We start from the raw sequence: 15,831 nt of genomic DNA on the forward strand, positions 1-15,831 counted from the left end.
TCCAAATGGAACATCACCAGAGTCTGTGACTCTCACGGTTCCCCAGTTTGTCAGTCTCTGACTACTGAGGAAATGTCAGGATGGGTCAGTCCTTTGGCTGCCTGGGGCAGCTGTGGGCCGTCAAGCCTGCGGAGGGGAGGGCCACGGTTACCCGGTTACCATGAGGCGCTGCGGTGTCTGTGACATCAGAGGCCATGTAATCGTGGGGCAGTCAAAGAGACTCACAGGCAGCACAGGCCCATTACGCTCTGGGACAGTGGTGAGTACACAGGTCGTGGGAGCAGGGGGATCAGGGCAGGAACATGGGCCCCAGGGGTGGGCTCTGCCCTCGCACCCAGGGCCTAGCCGCTAGAAAGGCTGGCACAGGCCTTCTGCCTCCCACCTGCCTTGGCCCCTCTCCAACCAGACCCCATTCCTGGCCCTGTTTTCCACACTGCCAGCTCACTCCCTCCCACACCACTGAGCATCTGAGCCTGAAGGCCACTTGGCTGATGGAGCAGCAGGAGCAGCACAGCTTTTCTTGGAGAGCCCAGTTCTTTGCTGTCTTCCAGCATTCGTATTTCTGGGTCATTGCTGCAGTCCTGGTCCTGCTCTTGGGGCTCTTCTGGTGGCTCAGGAAAAGGAGCCATAAACCAGACAGCAGCGGTGGAGAGGACAACTCCAGCAATGAAAGAGAAGAGGATGAAGAAGAAGAAAGTGACGAAGATCCTGAAGCTGTGTGGAATCTGGACACACTTATTGCAAGTTGGTTCAAGTTGCCACTGGCCAACCTGACCTATGACAGAAGGATAGTAGAAAACATGGTGGAGAACTTCTTTGATATATTCCGAGAGCGCTTGGAAAACAGTTTCTTCCCAGTGTTGCAGCCATTCATCATCTTGGACAGTGCCTCCGAAGGCTGGAACCCACACAAAGATGATACTGCTTTCCGTGTGCTTGTGCCTCTGAAGGCCCCCTATGGGCATGTCTTCTACTTGCCAGAGGAGCCCCACGTCAAGGTCATGCTGATATGCACGTGCAAGAGAAATCAGCTGGGGGAGAACATGTTGTGCTTCCTCCATGATCCTGAGGATGATTTGAGGAGGAATAAGAGCTATAGCCTCCTCACCACCCTCTGCACAGACCTCTACCTGGATGTGCAGGAAACTGCCCTCTGGTTCCAGAAGCTTGTGAAATCAGCCTGGGAGGAGTTGTCTCTTTCAGATCTCTACCAGATGCAGCTGGAATCCTCTACACGCTCCTGTAAGATGAAGCTGACAAATGCCTCCCAGATAAATTTATTTGTTGAGTTCATCTTTGGGGTGCAGGAAGGTGACTCAGACATCTTCTTGACCAGCGAGACCTTACCAAATTCCCTCTACAACTCAAGAACGACATGGCTTCCTAGCTGTGATGTGGCAGAGGCGAAGTTCTTCTTGCTTGTGGCCAAGAACGCCCCCCATGACAGCATCCACCTCTCCTGCCTGCATCTCTGCACTTGCATTCTGGAGGGAACTGTCTTTTCCACCGATGTCATGAAGACAGTTATAATGCACCTCCTGACTTTCATACCCCTGTCAAAGTGGTGCAAGAGGTATTTCCTGTGCCGTCTAGACGATGTGCTGGGGTACCTGCACTGGTGCCTGAAGGAGAAGCGCCTCAATCACTTCTTCTTTGGCAATGAGAAGGTCCCCAAGGAGATCATCTTGCCCCCTGGCTTCCGAGAGGCTGAACCACTCAACCTCTTCCAGCAGCTGGTGGAGGACAGTGCTGCCCATGAATTGGCACTGAGTGGCTTTGGTAAGCTGAAAGACAACATCACAAGACTGCTGGCTGACAGAATGAAAGAAGTGTCCAGGCGGAGCTGTGTTGGTGAGGCTCACTTCAGAGAGGTTAATGAAGGACTGTCTCTTGTGGGAGGGGGCTCCTGTGGGAGGGCGAAGCCTGAACAATAGACCCTAAACCAAATTTGACCTCCAGATTAACTTCTTATCCAAACATTATCTAAAATTGCTATCTGATCATTAGTGAAATATGTAGGATTATTAGTGAAACGTGTAACTTAGACAGAATGTAACTATTAGTGAAGATAGGTGTTACAAGATGTTACTCCTTTCTTTGTCTAGAGGCATGAAACTTGCTGGCCTTGTGTGAAAGTGACATAGTAATGATTAGGCACATCACCTTTCTTCTTCTTTCTGCTGCTTTAAACAAAACTTGCTGTATTATTTCACTTGTTATCTTATTGCTTTAAACATAAATAAAAATAAGCCTATTTCCTTTTGACTTGATGTCTGTGTCCTTTGTGCTGACCCCGTCCATTAGCACAATAGAGGGACACCACACTGGAGCAGGGAAGGAATGTGAGGAGTCCTCCTGCCCTGAGCAGGAAGGAGCATGTAGTGGGTTTGCAGAGCAAGGTTTTGGTAGCACGGGCACTGTGGGGGTGGCTTCTGTGAGCAGCTGCTAAGACGCTTTCCCTCTATCTGATGGGGCCCATGTCTCCCTTGGAGGGCCCTCTCAGTCCTCCTCCTGAGAGGAAGCAGTGGCAGAGGCAATGTGTGATCAACTGACCATAAGCCCCATTCACCATCCCCCTGTGCTGCTGGGGTGGAAGAGGTAGAGAACCAGGAAGACCGGAGAAGTAAGGGGAAGGTGTTTTAAGATGTAGTTGTTATTTCTCATTACCTTTCTTTGTTCTGATTATCAATACATTAATTTTCTTCAAGTGGAGTTTGGTTTTAATTGCTGAGTGATCTCCCAATCATTATCTCAACCCATGAGCTTTCTGTTAGGTATCTTCTCTCCCCTGTCCAGCTGAGGAGGGGCAGTGACTGAGCAGCTTTGGCAGGCACACGGTAACTACAGCCAGGGTCAATCCACCACACCAGAGTCCCAGAGAGATTTAGCAGCCCCTCTGATTTCCCACCTTAACCAATGGGAGTAGACAGTAGCAACCTCATACAGCAGCTCCAGTCATTGAATGATGAGACACCATCATCAAACCAAATCCAAGAAAGATTCAAGTCCACCTGGAACAAAAGGAGACAGACTTAGTTGAACTTGGTCATAAACAGAGACTACCAGCCCAGAATCACTCCCCATCTAAAGACGTGCAGTATGGTAAAAGGAGACGTGTTGCCTCAACTTTACAGAAAGGTTAAGAATATTCCCCAGGTCACACGAGGAGCCTGTGGAACAGCACAGAAGTCAAACCAAACCTCAGACCATTTTCAGTCTTAACCCCCAGATCATCATTTGTCTCCTTGGCAAAGGCTCAGCTGGACAGACCCAAAATCATTCACAAGCTCTAAATGGAAAAGAGAAAATAACTTTCAGTCCCAACAATATTGTCCCTACTTAGCTAATCTAATGAGTATTGATTTTTTTCCTCACTCACTCCAAAGCAGATGAGAGCAGCACAAGTTTGGTATTTTGTTGAATTCTTTGAATCCAATCTGTGTTACTGATGCTGTCACCATACTGTGAGGACTGATTATCCATGTGCTATCTAAAGTCAGAGAGGTGCTTGCACCTAAAAGGTATTTAATTGAGTGGATAAGAGCCCACTATGCTTCCAGATCCACCTGACTCTCTTCCTTCTGAAGATATTTCACATGCTTTCCATCCAAAGTATCTATTTCATGTATATTTTCCCCTTTCACTAGTAATTTTCTCCCAGATCATTATTATTCCTTCATCTTCTCAATGTTTGGTGACAGGTCAAACACCATCAAATTGGTCTTTACTGAGAAACACAGCTTCTTTGTCTCTCATTGTCCTAACCTCCAAAACTGTCTTCTGAATATGAGATAATTAAACTACCTTTACTCTTTGACCTCTATAGGTGTTTGCATTTGTAACCAAATCTTTATCTTCTTTTTCATTGTCACTCCTTTCTAAGTAACGATCTTCTGATGTTCACGATCATCGACTGCTGGGTATACTCATGTAGAACATTTCTGCTGGCAGATAACCATAAGCATTTTTTCTTTATTACCTTAAGTCCTATTAGTTTTCTGTTTCTTTCAAATCTCAGCCCTCTATTGCGTTGCAGCTTCTGCAATGAAATCAGCAGCATATGCAAGATGGTTTTGCATCAACTGGTCAACTTTTCTAATACACTCACCAAACGGTGCCCTGTCTTCACCCAGTGGGAGAGCTATGAGATACATAGCTGGATCTTCCTAACAGTTTTGTTAAGGATTTCAAATTCTTGCGATTTTTGAGTGCAGATGATACATTGCCACATGCTTCTTTAAATCTCAAAAGAAGAAAAAAAGCCCACATTTTTACAATCTTCCGCTTTATTCAGTGGAAGAAATGTGTGTAACAAAAACAGAGCAAGACTAAAGGAACAATCAAGAATACACTAGACAATGTCATTTGAATTCTTTGTGCAACGTTACCCTACATATCTGAGTGTTATCCCTGGATTTTTAGTCCTCTTCTTGATCTTCCCCTATATATAGCTGTAAATGCTTATCATCGGCATTGACATCCTCTTCCTTTCAAGGGTTACAAATTCAAGTCTTCCCATTTTCAGTTTAGTCCTTCATCAAGTACCCACAATCGACTGACCCTGATTTTTTTGGTCAGACGTAGACAGGAAATAAGTATTAAACAAATCCTCGGCCCAAGCAAGAAGTGAATATAAATTTGTCATCTCTGTCCTAGAAGAAAAACCTTCATTGTTCTGTACTTCATACAGAATCTTTCCCAATTAAACTTTGTCAGTTGGCTGTTGTATTTCATTGCTCTTGATCAACTTTTTAACTTTCCTGCAGAATCTATATCTAACAATTCACATTTAAACCACCTCTGCTACACACGCTGTAAAACCTTTGCGGACACATCTTTAGAAATAAAAAGCTTCTAGAGTACTGGTCATCAAGCATAAAGCATCCTCAAAGAATCTGCAAAAATAAACACAAGTATATGAGAAATCACGCATTACTTTTTTAGTATTGTAGGCCAGCATTCATCTCTCCTCCTTGATGCCTCAGATTCCCTGTTAAACACTTTCATTCTTTCACTGTACATTTTCCAAATGTGGTCCATGATGGTTTCTGTGATCTGGGTAATCAAAGTAGATTTAAGATCAAACTGGTTTTCTTTCTGTTGCCTCACAATTATTGCAGCAAAAACATATGCCTTCTACAACTCATGATACCTGAAAATATCTTCCACTTCTTACTATCTTACGTTCAGCATCATTCTGCTTCACTGGAGTGTTCTCAGTTTAAATATATTCAAAAAATGTGTATTAGTCTTTCTTTCCTAATCTCCATTCTTTTTTAACTTAAAGCTCTATTACGATAATATTTATAACTACAAGTCTTATCTATATAAGGAGACATTACTCAATGGGAATGCTCTGCTTCATTTGTTGGCTCTAGCTGGGCATAGTTTGGAAGACAGGCGGAAGCAATGGAAAATATAAAAACACTTTCTTTTGTGAGCAAGAAGGAAAAAAGGCTTTGCCATGATTCCATTTAATTTTGTTGGAATTTCTGCAGAAAACAGACCACCTATCATTCTTCCAGACACACTCCCAGACGACAACAGATAGTCCTATGTCCAATGCAGTATAGAATGTAATGTGAAAATAAGTATATTAAAGAAAAATAGTAGAACATATGCACAGTTTCTGAGCATCTGTTCAACACCACAGTTTGCTGCTTCTAGTCATGGTTTAGGCCCAGCCAGTAACACCATCAGCTCTTCATTCCCTCCTACCCCTCACCTCAGTGAGATGGGCAGAATTATAAGAAAAAGGTAATAAACCCATGGACTGAGATAAGGACAGTTTAGTAGCACAACATAAAGAGAAAATAAATAATAACAAGACAAATAAAAGAATACACAAAGTGAGTGATGCACAATGCAATCTCCCACCACCTGGAACCCAATGACCAGCCCATTCCCTCTCCACCCTTGGCCAGCTCCCCCAGTTTATATGCTGAGCATGATGTCGTATGGTATGGAATATTCCCTTGGCTATGATTGAGTCAGTTGTCTTGACTGTGTCTCTTTCCAGCTTCTTTCCAGCTTCTAACCCTATCCTAGACAAATCCAAGACATCTGTATATTACAGAAATAAACTTGGAAGTACAAGCGTATATGCCACCTTCAGTAATGAGGTTGTTATGAACATGGTTAATATTTTTTTCTGTGACTCAGATAAATATATTGAAGATCCTACTTTCCTCTCTAAGTCGACTACTGGAGTCTGTTTTGCCCAGAACTGTAATTGGCAGGGAGTCCTCCCTGCCCTTGTCTTAATCCACAACAACCTTGCTTATCTTTTTACTCCCATTTTGCTGGGGCCTCCGCCATCCTAATGGGGGTGGGGGTGAATGGGGGCACCGAGCGAGAGACTGTTGTGGTGCTGCTGTGATAGCTGGGCCAAACCACGACAGATGGGATAAGTTTTGTGAACCACAGGTAACAGTCAGACTCAAGGAGTTACGAAAACATGGTGAATAATTTTTTCTGTGACTCAGATAAATATATTGAAGATCACTTGGGTTAGCACGTCATGTAGTCATTATCACCACATCACTGCATGGTCAGACCTCACTAGATAGCTAGCCCTTAAAACTGCAGTCTTGAAATCACATTAGTTTTGGATCATTTTGAAATATCTAGGCCAAAAATAGTTTGTAGCATTCAGTTTTACAGAGCTTAATTTTAAATTTAGTCAGGGATGTTAAGGACAGCAATAAGGCATTCTTCAAGTACATCAGCAGCAGAAGGATGGTGAGGGGGAATGTGGGCCCACTGCTAAACACTGAGGGTGCCCTGGTGACCGATGATGCAGAGAAGGCCGAAGTACTGAATGCCTTCTTTGCTTCAGTCTTTACAGTCAAGGCCGGCCCTCCGGAAGTCCAGTCCAGCAAGGATAACAGGATGGTCAGGACGGCAGAGGACTTGCCCTAGGTGGAAGAGGAAGAGGTTAAAGACTTGGTGGCCAAGTGTAAGGCTCATAAGTCAATGGGTCCTGAAGGGATGCATCCTAGAGTGCTGAGGGAGCTGGCTGATATGATTGCTCTCTCCATCCTTTTTGAACAATCATGGAGGACAGACGAGGTGTCTGAGGACTGGAGAAAGGTCAATGTCACACCAGTCTTCAAAAAAAGCAGGAAGGATATCCCAGGAAACTACAGGCCGGTCAGCCTCACCTCCATCCCTGGAAAGGTGATGGAACAACTCATCCTGAATGTTATCACTGAACACACAAAGGAAAAGACGGTTATCAGGGGGAGCCAACATGGCTTCACCAATGGGAAATCCTGTTTGACCACCCTGACAGCCATCTAGGAGTGCATAACTGACTGGCTAGATGAGGGGAGAGCAGCGGATGTCATCTACCTTGACTTCAGCAAGGCTTTTGACACTGTCTCCTCATCAGAAAGCTCGGGCAATGTGGATTGGATGAGTAGAGGGTGAGGTGGATCGAGAGCTGGCTAAATGACAGAGCCCAGAGGGTGATGGTCAATGGCACAGAATCGAGTTGGAAGTCTGTGGCCAGTGGAGCTCCACAGGGATTGGTTCTGAGGCCAATCTTGGTCAGCATCTTCATCAACAACCTGGAGAAGGGGACTGAGTGTACTCTCAGCAAGTTCCCTGATGACACCAAACTGGGAGGACTGGCTGATTCCCCAGAGGCTGTGCTGCCATTCAGCAGGATCTCGACCGGCTTGAGAGTTGGGCAGAGACAAACCTCATGAGGTTCAACAAGGACAAGTGCAGAGTCCTGCATCTGGAAAGGAACAACCCCATGCACCACTACAGGCTGGGGGTCGAACTGCTGAAGAGCAGCTCTGCAGAGAGAGACCTGGGAGTGCTGATTGATAATAAGCTAAACATGAGCCAGCAATGTGCCCTCGTGGCCAAGAAGGCCAATGGCATCCTGGGATGCAGCAAGAAAAGTGTGGCCGGCAGGTTGAGGGAAGTAACATTTACATTACATTTTCAAAAGAGACTCCTGGTTTCAACTATTTCAATTTTTATTGTAAATTTTCAGTTCTCTACTACTCAGTTCTGAAAGAGTTGTACCTTAAGAGCTACTACTAACTGCAGTTATTCTTCTGGTCATTTAGCCCTTGCAAAACTGAGTAAAACTCATCCACAAAAAGTGCAGCGTTAGTATGGAAATAGGAAATACTTTACTGGTCTATAATCATTCCAATTTAATTTAGACCACTAGCCAATTCCTAATTGTGTGAAGAATGTGTAAAAATGTAGTTTAAGCAAACAAAGAATATTTTTTTATGAATGAGCTACACACTATGGATTTCCAAGTCATTTGTTTTACTAGTTCACTTATTTCTTTCTGCTTTAGATGACAGCACACCTATGGTAATATATTCATAGTAGAATTCAAACACTTTCCTTCAGCTGTCTTTAACCTTAGGCTTCCCAAAAATACAGGTGTCAGGCTGTCAAACGACATTGTTGAACTAAGCTGCACACATTGGATTGAACGCAGCAATATCTCTGTATAAAGGTATGTCTACGTGAACCTTTTCTTTTCCTTGTCACTGACACAATGCATTGCTTAATAGTGCACCAGCAGCCACAGTAGTGTCCTTCCTCAGAACTAGAAAAAGACTCACGTGAATATTAACTTGCAGTATGTTTACAGTAATTCTGTAATTACTCTCTGGTAATTGTATACTTATAATGTAAGTTGTTTATAAGCAATTTCAAAAATAAACAAGAAGCAGCTTCATTAGTAATGGACTCTCGAGAGTAACTTCATAATGAGACTAAATTTCCTTCATTTAATACGGAGAGGTTGCAGACGTACTCAGATACAGACAGGTGTAAGTGACATCACTATCAGACAGAAACAGTTAAAAATTCAGAAGCATTTTGGAAAGAACCTCAGCATCCTTCGCTAGAACGTCTCTCTATTAATAACAGGGATTAATTATTAACAATGTGCCGTTATTATTATAATAGGCCTCTCAATACGCTTAGTGAGCTGTGGAAAATCTCTCTCCTCTCTTAAAATACAACAATCTGCTTCAAAATACAGTGTTTTTCCAGAAGAAGCCTGTACCCATTCTCCAAGAGGACCTGTTGTGCACAGAGGTTGAGCCTTACAGCGTGTCGTGTTTATAAGAGTGGGAGAGGTCACAGCACAGAAAGATGTAGTCCTCTAGCTCCTATTCAAGTATAATCTGGAGGTCTGGATGCAAATTTATAACCCAAACGATCTTCACCTAATCTGTTAAAAAAAATCCCTAATACTTAGTAGTTTGCCAGCAATCAAGGTAACACTTTCACTGCCAATGGAATCTCAGAGCACCTTTTACAACCAAAGGTCTCCCGTCATCACGGACCACACACTGTCGGACTTTCTGCCCCTGATTATCTCTGTCCATTCCCTGTTACGTATGAACCCAATCCTATTTGAACACACCTGCCAAGACTGCCTGCCAAGGGGACATTCCCCAGGACTCCCACCCACATCTACCTCCGTCACAGTATCTCCTCCAAAGCACTTAGCCCACGCAATTACCTTCCTTACAGTGGGAATTATATGCATTCAAATGCTCAGTTTATCCATCTGATCAATGAGGACACGGAGACATAAAAGCTCAAAGATTTGTCCAATGACAAACAAAGAAACAAAAACAAAAAAAATCAGAGTTATGGTGAAGATTAAAATTCCCTGGAAGGACATTTTTATCTTGTCCCGTTCCAGCTTCCACTTGCCATTGCTTCATCCATATCTCCTGTCATTCACAGATATATCTAGTCTCACTGAATATGAGCCAGCAGTGTGCCCAGGCAGCCCAGAAGGCCAATGGCATCCTGGCTTATATGAGAAACAGCATGACCAGCAGGACCAAGGAAGTGATCGTCCTCCTACGAGGAGGACTGTGTTCAGTTCTGGGCCCCTCACTGCAAGAAGGATATCAAGGTCCTGGACCGTGTACAGAGACAGGCAATGAAGCTGGTGAAGGGTCTGGAGAACAAGTCTTATGAGGAGTGGCTGAAAGAGCTGGGGTTATTTAGACATATAGCTGTGGTGCTGAAGGACATGGTTTAGTGGCGGGCTTAACAGTGTGAGATAAGTGGTTGGACTCAGGGATCTTAAAGCTCTTTTCCAACCAAAGTGATACTATCATAGAATCAGAGAATCAGAGAATCATAGAATGGTAAGGTTGGAAGGGACTTTTAGAGATCATCTAGTCCAACCCTCCTGCAGCAGCAGGTCGACCTAGATACTATGATTCTGTCTGACTCATTCTAAGAAAGTGATGCCACATTTCACACGAAAGTGAGGTCTCTTCCTAGAGGTGTATTGTACAGCAGTATAACCATCTGAGGTCATTAGCTGTCATCCCTTATCCTACCAGCTACAACAAGGTATTCCCTCAACCTTACATGCTGATACGAATCCTGTTTAAAACAAGAGTTGTCCATAGCAACGATATTTAACAATAACCAGTTTGAGGACATGTCACTCTCTTCAGGACTTTTCGTCCTCTGTGCTATGGTTTCCAAATGGAACATCACCAGAGTCTGTGACTCTCACGGTTCCCCAGTTTGTCAGTCTCTGACTACTGAGGAAATGTCAGGATGGGTCAGTCCTTTGGCTGCCTGGGGCAGCTGTGGGCCGTCAAGCCTGCGGAGGGGAGGGCCACGGTTACCCGGTTACCATGAGGCGCTGCGGTGTCTGTGACATCAGAGGCCATGTAATCGTGGGGCAGTCAAAGAGACTCACAGGCAGCACAGGCCCATTACGCTCTGGGACAGTGGTGAGTACACAGGTCGTGGGAGCAGGGGGATCAGGGCAGGAACATGGGCCCCAGGGGTGGGCTCTGCCCTCGCACCCAGGGCCTAGCCGCTAGAAAGGCTGGCACAGGCCTTCTGCCTCCCACCTGCCTTGGCCCCTCTCCAACCAGACCCCATTCCTGGCCCTGTTTTCCACACTGCCAGCTCACTCCCTCCCACACCACTGAGCATCTGAGCCTGAAGGCCACTTGGCTGATGGAGCAGCAGGAGCAGCACAGCTTTTCTTGGAGAGCCCAGTTCTTTGCTGTCTTCCAGCATTCGTATTTCTGGGTCATTGCTGCAGTCCTGGTCCTGCTCTTGGGGCTCTTCTGGTGGCTCAGGAAAAGGAGCCATAAACCAGACAGCAGCGGTGGAGAGGACAACTCCAGCAATGAAAGAGAAGAGGATGAAGAAGAAGAAAGTGACGAAGATCCTGAAGCTGTGTGGAATCTGGACACACTTATTGCAAGTTGGTTCAAGTTGCCACTGGCCAACCTGACCTATGACAGAAGGATAGTAGAAAACATGGTGGAGAACTTCTTTGATATATTCCGAGAGCGCTTGGAAAACAGTTTCTTCCCAGTGTTGCAGCCATTCATCATCTTGGACAGTGCCTCCGAAGGCTGGAACCCACACAAAGATGATACTGCTTTCCGTGTGCTTGTGCCTCTGAAGGCCCCCTATGGGCATGCCTTCTACCTGCCAGAGGAGCCCCACGTCAAGGTCATGCTGATATGCACGTGCAACAGAAATCAGCTGGGGGAGAACATGTTGTGCTTCCTCCATGATCCTGAGGATGATTTGAGGAGGAATAAGAGCTATAGCCTCCTCACCACCCTCTGCACAGACCTCTACCTGGATGTGCAGGAAACTGCCCTCTGGTTCCAGAAGCTTGTGAAATCAGCCTGGGAGGAGTTGTCTCTTTCAGATCTCTACCAGATGCAGCTGGAATCCTCTACACGCTCCTGTAAGATGAAGCTGACAAATGCCTCCCAGATAAATTTATTTGTTGAGTTCATCTTTGGGGTGCAGGAAGGTGACTCAGACATCTTCTTGACCAGCGAGACCTTACCAAATTCCCTCTACAACTCAAGAACGACATGGCTTCCTAGCTGTGATGTGGCAGAGGCGAAGTTCTTCTTGCTTGTGGCCAAGAACGCCCCCCATGACAGCATCCACCTCTCCTGCCTGCATCTCTGCACTTGCATTCTGGAGGGAACTGTCTTTTCCACCGATGTCATGAAGACAGTTATAATGCACCTCCTGACTTTCATACCCCTGTCAAAGTGGTGCAAGAGGTATTTCCTGTGCCGTCTAGACGATGTGCTGGGGTACCTGCACTGGTGCCTGAAGGAGAAGCGCCTCAATCACTTCTTCTTTGGCAATGAGAAGGTCCCCAAGGAGATCATCTTGCCCCCTGGCTTCCGAGAGGCTGAACCACTCAACCTCTTCCAGCAGCTGGTGGAGGACAGTGCTGCCCATGAATTGGCACTGAGTGGCTTTGGTAAGCTGAAAGACAACATCACAAGACTGCTGGCTGACAGAATGAAAGAAGTGTCCAGGCGGAGCTGTGTTGGTGAGGCTCACTTCAGAGAGGTTAATGAAGGACTGTCTCTTGTGGGAGGGGGCTCCTGTGGGAGGGCGAAGCCTGAACAATAGACCCTAAACCAAATTTGACCTCCAGATTAACTTCTTATCCAAACATTATCTAAAATTGCTATCTGATCATTAGTGAAATATGTAGGATTATTAGTGAAACGTGTAACTTAGACAGAATGTAACTATTAGTGAAGATAGGTGTTACAAGATGTTACTCCTTTCTTTGTCTAGAGGCATGAAACTTGCTGGCCTTGTGTGAAAGTGACATAGTAATGATTAGGCACATCACCTTTCTTCTTCTTTCTGCTGCTTTAAACAAAACTTGCTGTATTATTTCACTTGTTATCTTATTGCTTTAAACATAAATAAAAATAAGCCTATTTCCTTTTGACTTGATGTCTGTGTCCTTTGTGCTGACCCCGTCCATTAGCACAATAGAGGGACACCACACTGGAGCAGGGAAGGAATGTGAGGAGTCCTCCTGCCCTGAGCAGGAAGGAGCATGTAGTGGGTTTGCAGAGCAAGGTTTTGGTAGCACGGGCACTGTGGGGGTGGCTTCTGTGAGCAGCTGCTAAGACGCTTTCCCTCTATCTGATGGGGCCCATGTCTCCCTTGGAGGGCCCTCTCAGTCCTCCTCCTGAGAGGAAGCAGTGGCAGAGGCAATGTGTGATCAACTGACCATAAGCCCCATTCACCATCCCCCTGTGCTGCTGGGGTGGAAGAGGTAGAGAACCAGGAAGACCGGAGAAGTAAGGGGAAGGTGTTTTAAGATGTAGTTGTTATTTCTCATTACCTTTCTTTGTTCTGATTATCAATACATTAATTTTCTTCAAGTGGAGTTTGGTTTTAATTGCTGAGTGATCTCCCAATCATTATCTCAACCCATGAGCTTTCTGTTAGGTATCTTCTCTCCCCTGTCCAGCTGAGGAGGGGCAGTGACTGAGCAGCTTTGGCAGGCACACGGTAACTACAGCCAGGGTCAATCCACCACACCAGAGTCCCAGAGAGATTTAGCAGCCCCTCTGATTTCCCACCTTAACCAATGGGAGTAGACAGTAGCAACCTCATACAGCAGCTCCAGTCATTGAATGATGAGACACCATCATCAAACCAAATCCAAGAAAGATTCAAGTCCACCTGGAACAAAAGGAGACAGACTTAGTTGAACTTGGTCATAAACAGAGACTACCAGCCCAGAATCACTCCCCATCTAAAGACGTGCAGTATGGTAAAAGGAGACGTGTTGCCTCAACTTTACAGAAAGGTTAAGAATATTCCCCAGGTCACACGAGGAGCCTGTGGAACAGCACAGAAGTCAAACCAAACCTCAGACCATTTTCAGTCTTAACCCCCAGATCATCATTTGTCTCCTTGGCAAAGGCTCAGCTGGACAGACCCAAAATCATTCACAAGCTCTAAATGGAAAAGAGAAAATAACTTTCAGTCCCAACAATATTGTCCCTACTTAGCTAATCTAATGAGTATTGATTTTTTTCCTCACTCACTCCAAAGCAGATGAGAGCAGCACAAGTTTGGTATTTTGTTGAATTCTTTGAATCCAATCTGTGTTACTGATGCTGTCACCATACTGTGAGGACTGATTATCCATGTGCTATCTAAAGTCAGAGAGGTGCTTGCACCTAAAAGGTATTTAATTGAGTGGATAAGAGCCCACTATGCTTCCAGATCCACCTGACTCTCTTCCTTCTGAAGATATTTCACATGCTTTCCATCCAAAGTATCTATTTCATGTATATTTTCCCCTTTCACTAGTAATTTTCTCCCAGATCATTATTATTCCTTCATCTTCTCAATGTTTGGTGACAGGTCAAACACCATCAAATTGGTCTTTACTGAGAAACACAGCTTCTTTGTCTCTCATTGTCCTAACCTCCAAAACTGTCTTCTGAATATGAGATAATTAAACTACCTTTACTCTTTGACCTCTATAGGTGTTTGCATTTGTAACCAAATCTTTATCTTCTTTTTCATTGTCACTCCTTTCTAAGTAACGATCTTCTGATGTTCACGATCATCGACTGCTGGGTATACTCATGTAGAACATTTCTGCTGGCAGATAACCATAAGCATTTTTTCTTTATTACCTTAAGTCCTATTAGTTTTCTGTTTCTTTCAAATCTCAGCCCTCTATTGCGTTGCAGCTTCTGCAATGAAATCAGCAGCATATGCAAGATGGTTTTGCATCAACTGGTCAACTTTTCTAATACACTCACCAAACGGTGCCCTGTCTTCACCCAGTGGGAGAGCTATGAGATACATAGCTGGATCTTCCTAACAGTTTTGTTAAGGATTTCAAATTCTTGCGATTTTTGAGTGCAGATGATACATTGCCACATGCTTCTTTAAATCTCAAAAGAAGAAAAAAAGCCCACATTTTTACAATCTTCCGCTTTATTCAGTGGAAGAAATGTGTGTAACAAAAACAGAGCAAGACTAAAGGAACAATCAAGAATACACTAGACAATGTCATTTGAATTCTTTGTGCAACGTTACCCTACATATCTGAGTGTTATCCCTGGATTTTTAGTCCTCTTCTTGATCTTCCCCTATATATAGCTGTAAATGCTTATCATCGGCATTGACATCCTCTTCCTTTCAAGGGTTACAAATTCAAGTCTTCCCATTTTCAGTTTAGTCCTTCATCAAGTACCCACAATTGACTGACCCTGATTTTTTTGGTCAGACGTAGACAGGAAATAAGTATTAAACAAGTCCTCGGCCCAAGCAAGAAGTGAATATAAATTTGTCATCTCTGTCCTAGAAGAAAAACCTTCATTGTTCTGTACTTCATACAGAATCTTTCCCAATTAAACTTTGTCAGTTGGCTGTTGTATTTCATTGCTCTTGATCAACTTTTTAACTTTCCTGCAGAATCTATATCTAACAATTCACATTTAAACCACCTCTGCTACACACGCTGTAAAACCTTTGCGGACACATCTTTAGAAATAAAAAGCTTCTAGAGTACTGGTCATCAAGCATAAAGCATCCTCAAAGAATCTGCAAAAATAAACACAAGTATATGAGAAATCACGCATTACTTTTTTAGTATTGTAGGCCAGCATTCATCTCTCCTCCTTGATGCCTCAGATTCCCTGTTAAACACTTTCATTCTTTCACTGTACATTTTCCAAATGTGGTCCATGATGGTTTCTGTGATCTGGGTAATCAAAGTAGATTTAAGATCAAACTGGTTTTCTTTCTGTTGCCTCACAATTATTGCAGCAAAAACATATGCCTTCTACAACTCATGATACCTGAAAATATCTTCCACTTCTTACTATCTTACGTTCAGCATCATTCTGCTTCACTGGAGTGTTCTCAGTTTAAATATATTCAAAAAATGTGTATTAGTCTTTCTTTCCTAATCTCCATTCTTTTTTAACTTAAAGCTCTATTACGATAATATTTATAACTACAAGTCTTATCTATATAAGG

The 15,831-nt window shown here is 44.2% G+C and overlaps 2 protein-coding genes across 2 annotated transcripts; both read left to right on the forward strand.

Moving 5' to 3' along the window:
- Positions 1-302: 302 nt before the first annotated feature.
- LOC133625667 (inositol 1,4,5-trisphosphate receptor-interacting protein-like 1) lies at positions 303-1,934 on the forward strand. Its single transcript, XM_061998824.1, has one exon. It carries the CDS (start codon positions 303-305, stop codon positions 1,932-1,934), a length of 1,632 nt encoding a protein of 543 aa, XP_061854808.1.
- Positions 1,935-10,989: 9,055 nt separating this feature from the next.
- LOC133625668 (inositol 1,4,5-trisphosphate receptor-interacting protein-like 1) lies at positions 10,990-12,432 on the forward strand. The gene has a single exon (XM_061998825.1). It carries the CDS (start codon positions 10,990-10,992, stop codon positions 12,430-12,432), a length of 1,443 nt encoding a protein of 480 aa, XP_061854809.1.
- Positions 12,433-15,831: the final 3,399 nt, after the last annotated feature.

The sequence above is a fragment of the Colius striatus genome, chromosome 6, assembly GCF_028858725.1.
Source record: "Colius striatus isolate bColStr4 chromosome 6, bColStr4.1.hap1, whole genome shotgun sequence".
Classification (NCBI taxonomy): domain Eukaryota; kingdom Metazoa; phylum Chordata; class Aves; order Coliiformes; family Coliidae; genus Colius; species Colius striatus.

Coding starts and splice junctions, on each gene's coding strand:
- LOC133625667 (XM_061998824.1), top strand. CDS start 303: ATGGGCCCCAGGGGTGGGCTCTGCCCTCGCACCCAGGGCCTAGCCGCT.
- LOC133625668 (XM_061998825.1), top strand. CDS start 10,990: ATGGAGCAGCAGGAGCAGCACAGCTTTTCTTGGAGAGCCCAGTTCTTT.